General features: G+C 45.7%; 1 protein-coding gene across 1 annotated transcript; it reads left to right on the top strand.

The window, feature by feature from the left end:
• The first annotated feature begins 639 nt into the window (after nt 1–639).
• On the top strand, nt 640–1503 carry LOC144256219 (olfactory receptor 10A7-like). The gene has a single exon (XM_077801306.1). The coding sequence runs from the start codon at nt 640–642 to the stop codon at nt 1501–1503; it is 864 nt and encodes a 287-aa protein (XP_077657432.1).
• The last annotated feature ends 790 nt before the right edge of the window (nt 1504–2293 follow it).

Genomic DNA, 2293 nt, shown 5'->3' with positions numbered 1-2293 from the left:
GCAAAATTGACACCAGTAAAGGGAATTGGGCAAGAAGGTAATCATACAAAAAAAAAATCTAGGAGGGCTTGGGGAATCTACAGGTAGTCACACTATGAGAAAGGAAGGAGTTAAAAAATACACATCTCTCCATTGGCTAAAACATGACTGACAGAGTTAATGTTGAAACACCCCAAAGTGGTGAACTGTGGCAATGTATGAAGTAAATACATGAAACTTCTTACCTGAAGCCATCCAAAATGAAGGGGGAAGAAAAATTGGTGAGACATCTCTCCTTTCTTATCATCTTTCCTCTCTTCTTCTCTTTTCTCTTCTCCTTCTCTTATTGTCTCCTCTCCTCTGTTCTGCCCTTCTGTGTTCTCCTCTCCCCCTCTTCCATGAGGCTCAATCTTCCAGCAATGTGATAAGAGCAGTTGACTTGGACACAGGCTGCAGATTGGTTCATCAAAACCATCACAGAATTCCCTGAGTTATGATCATTACATAAGCTGCTTCTTGGGCGTTTTTCCGTTGAGAGAAGATGAACCTCTGTAGACAAAAGCCCTTCATGGACAAGGTTTCCAGCTCATCTCCCGCTTCTGTTCTCTTGCTTAGCTCTCTGTGGCCACTGCATCCAAACACAACTTCAGAGAGAGAGAAATGTTCATTCACACCAGAGTGACCCAGTTCATCCTCAGGGGCTTCTCAGACATCCCAGAATGGAGATTAGTGGCTGTCTTATTTTTCTCCTGGGTCTACACCTTTGCCCTCCTGGGGAATATCTCTGTCATCATAGCTGTGGTTAGAGACAGCCGCCTCCACTCACCCATGTACTTCTTCCTGAAGAATCTGTGTTTTGTGGATCTGAGCTACACCTCGGTCACCATCCCCAAGGCCCTGGAAACCACCCTTGAGGGATCTGGGGTCATTTCCTACTTTGAGTGTGTCACTCAGCTTTACATGTTTTTTACATTTGCTTCTACCGAGTGCTTTCTGCTCACGGCCATGGCTTATGACCGGTGCATGGCCATCTACAGGCCCTTGCTCTATGTGGCCATCATGAGCCAGAGGCTTTGCTGTGCCTTGGTGGTCCTGGCCTGGGTGGGCGGGGCCCTCTATGCAGCCTTCCTGGCCCTCAACACCTTCTCCCTTCCCTTCTGTGGGACCAATGTTGTTGAGCACTTCTTCTGCGACATTCCTCCTCTCATGAGACTCTCCTGTGCCGACTTCCACTCCATCGAGGAGGTGGTCTTCGCTGTGGGCAGCTGCATCATCATGAGCTCCTTTGCCCTCAAGGTCCTCTCCTACATCCGCATCATCTCCACCCTCCTGCAGATGCCCTCCGTGGATGGCCGGTGGAAGGCCTTCTCCACCTGCTCCTCCCACCTGACCACAGTCCTTCTGTTTTACACCAGTGCAAGCTTCACCTACTTGAGGTCTGCCTCTCAGTACTCCCCTACCCAGGGTCGCCTGGCATCCATTTTCTACTCCATCCTCACCCCTTCCTTGAATCCTGTCATCTAGTGTCTGAGGAACCGAGACATGAAGGATGCTCTACACAGACTGTACAGTCAGAGAAAGTTCTGAGTGCTAGCCACCGCAGGGTGTGGGCACTTGTCCAGGGGTCTGATGGCCAGGGGGTGCAGACAAACTTTACCCCATTCCTCCCCCTGATTCTTCACCCTGCAGACCCCTCCCCACACGGCCACCTGCTGCTTCTCCTCTCTCTCCAGATGGTCTTTTGCTTCAGTGGTTTTATATACTTTTCCACCACAGAAAAAAAAATTGATTTCTTCAGTTAGTACCCTAAAAATCACTTCTTTCTAATATTTGTTTTTAGTTGGACACAATATCTTTATTGTGTCTAAAAAAAATTCTTCTTCCATTGGGTGTATCTGTAAGAATTCATGATCTTTTTTTTTCCTCTGAGCTTTTCTTATATGGTACTCTCAGATCTTTATCATCATTCTCATGTAATGGTCACTAATCTTCAATTTTAATCTTTCTCTTGACACCCTGTCTTTGAATGTAAGATAACGAACACAATTTTAACCTTTCTAAAATCTACTTATTCCTTTCCCTCTCTTTCAAACTGCTTTACTATTCCTAATTCAGGTATTTAGCCCCTATTCTGCTTAGATCTTGAAGCCAATGAGTAGACCCCATTCTCATTTCATCTTTGAAGTTGTTGAAAATGGAAAGCCATATTGAAATGGAAATGGAAATGGAAAGCTATCCGTATGCTCTACCACTAGCTATTATCCCAGACCCAATAATCTAATTTTAGACATTGTTTAGCTTTTGACAGCTCCTT

This window comes from Urocitellus parryii, chromosome 7, assembly GCF_045843805.1.
Source record: "Urocitellus parryii isolate mUroPar1 chromosome 7, mUroPar1.hap1, whole genome shotgun sequence".
NCBI lineage: Eukaryota > Metazoa > Chordata > Mammalia > Rodentia > Sciuridae > Urocitellus > Urocitellus parryii.
Note: the sequence above shows the minus strand (reverse complement) of the source record. Positions and strands in the feature narration are given on the sequence as shown.

What these genes read in the sequence shown, in the direction of transcription:
- LOC144256219 (XM_077801306.1), top strand. Translation starts at nt 640, where the DNA reads ATGTTCATTCACACCAGAGTGACCCAGTTCATCCTCAGGGGCTTCTCA.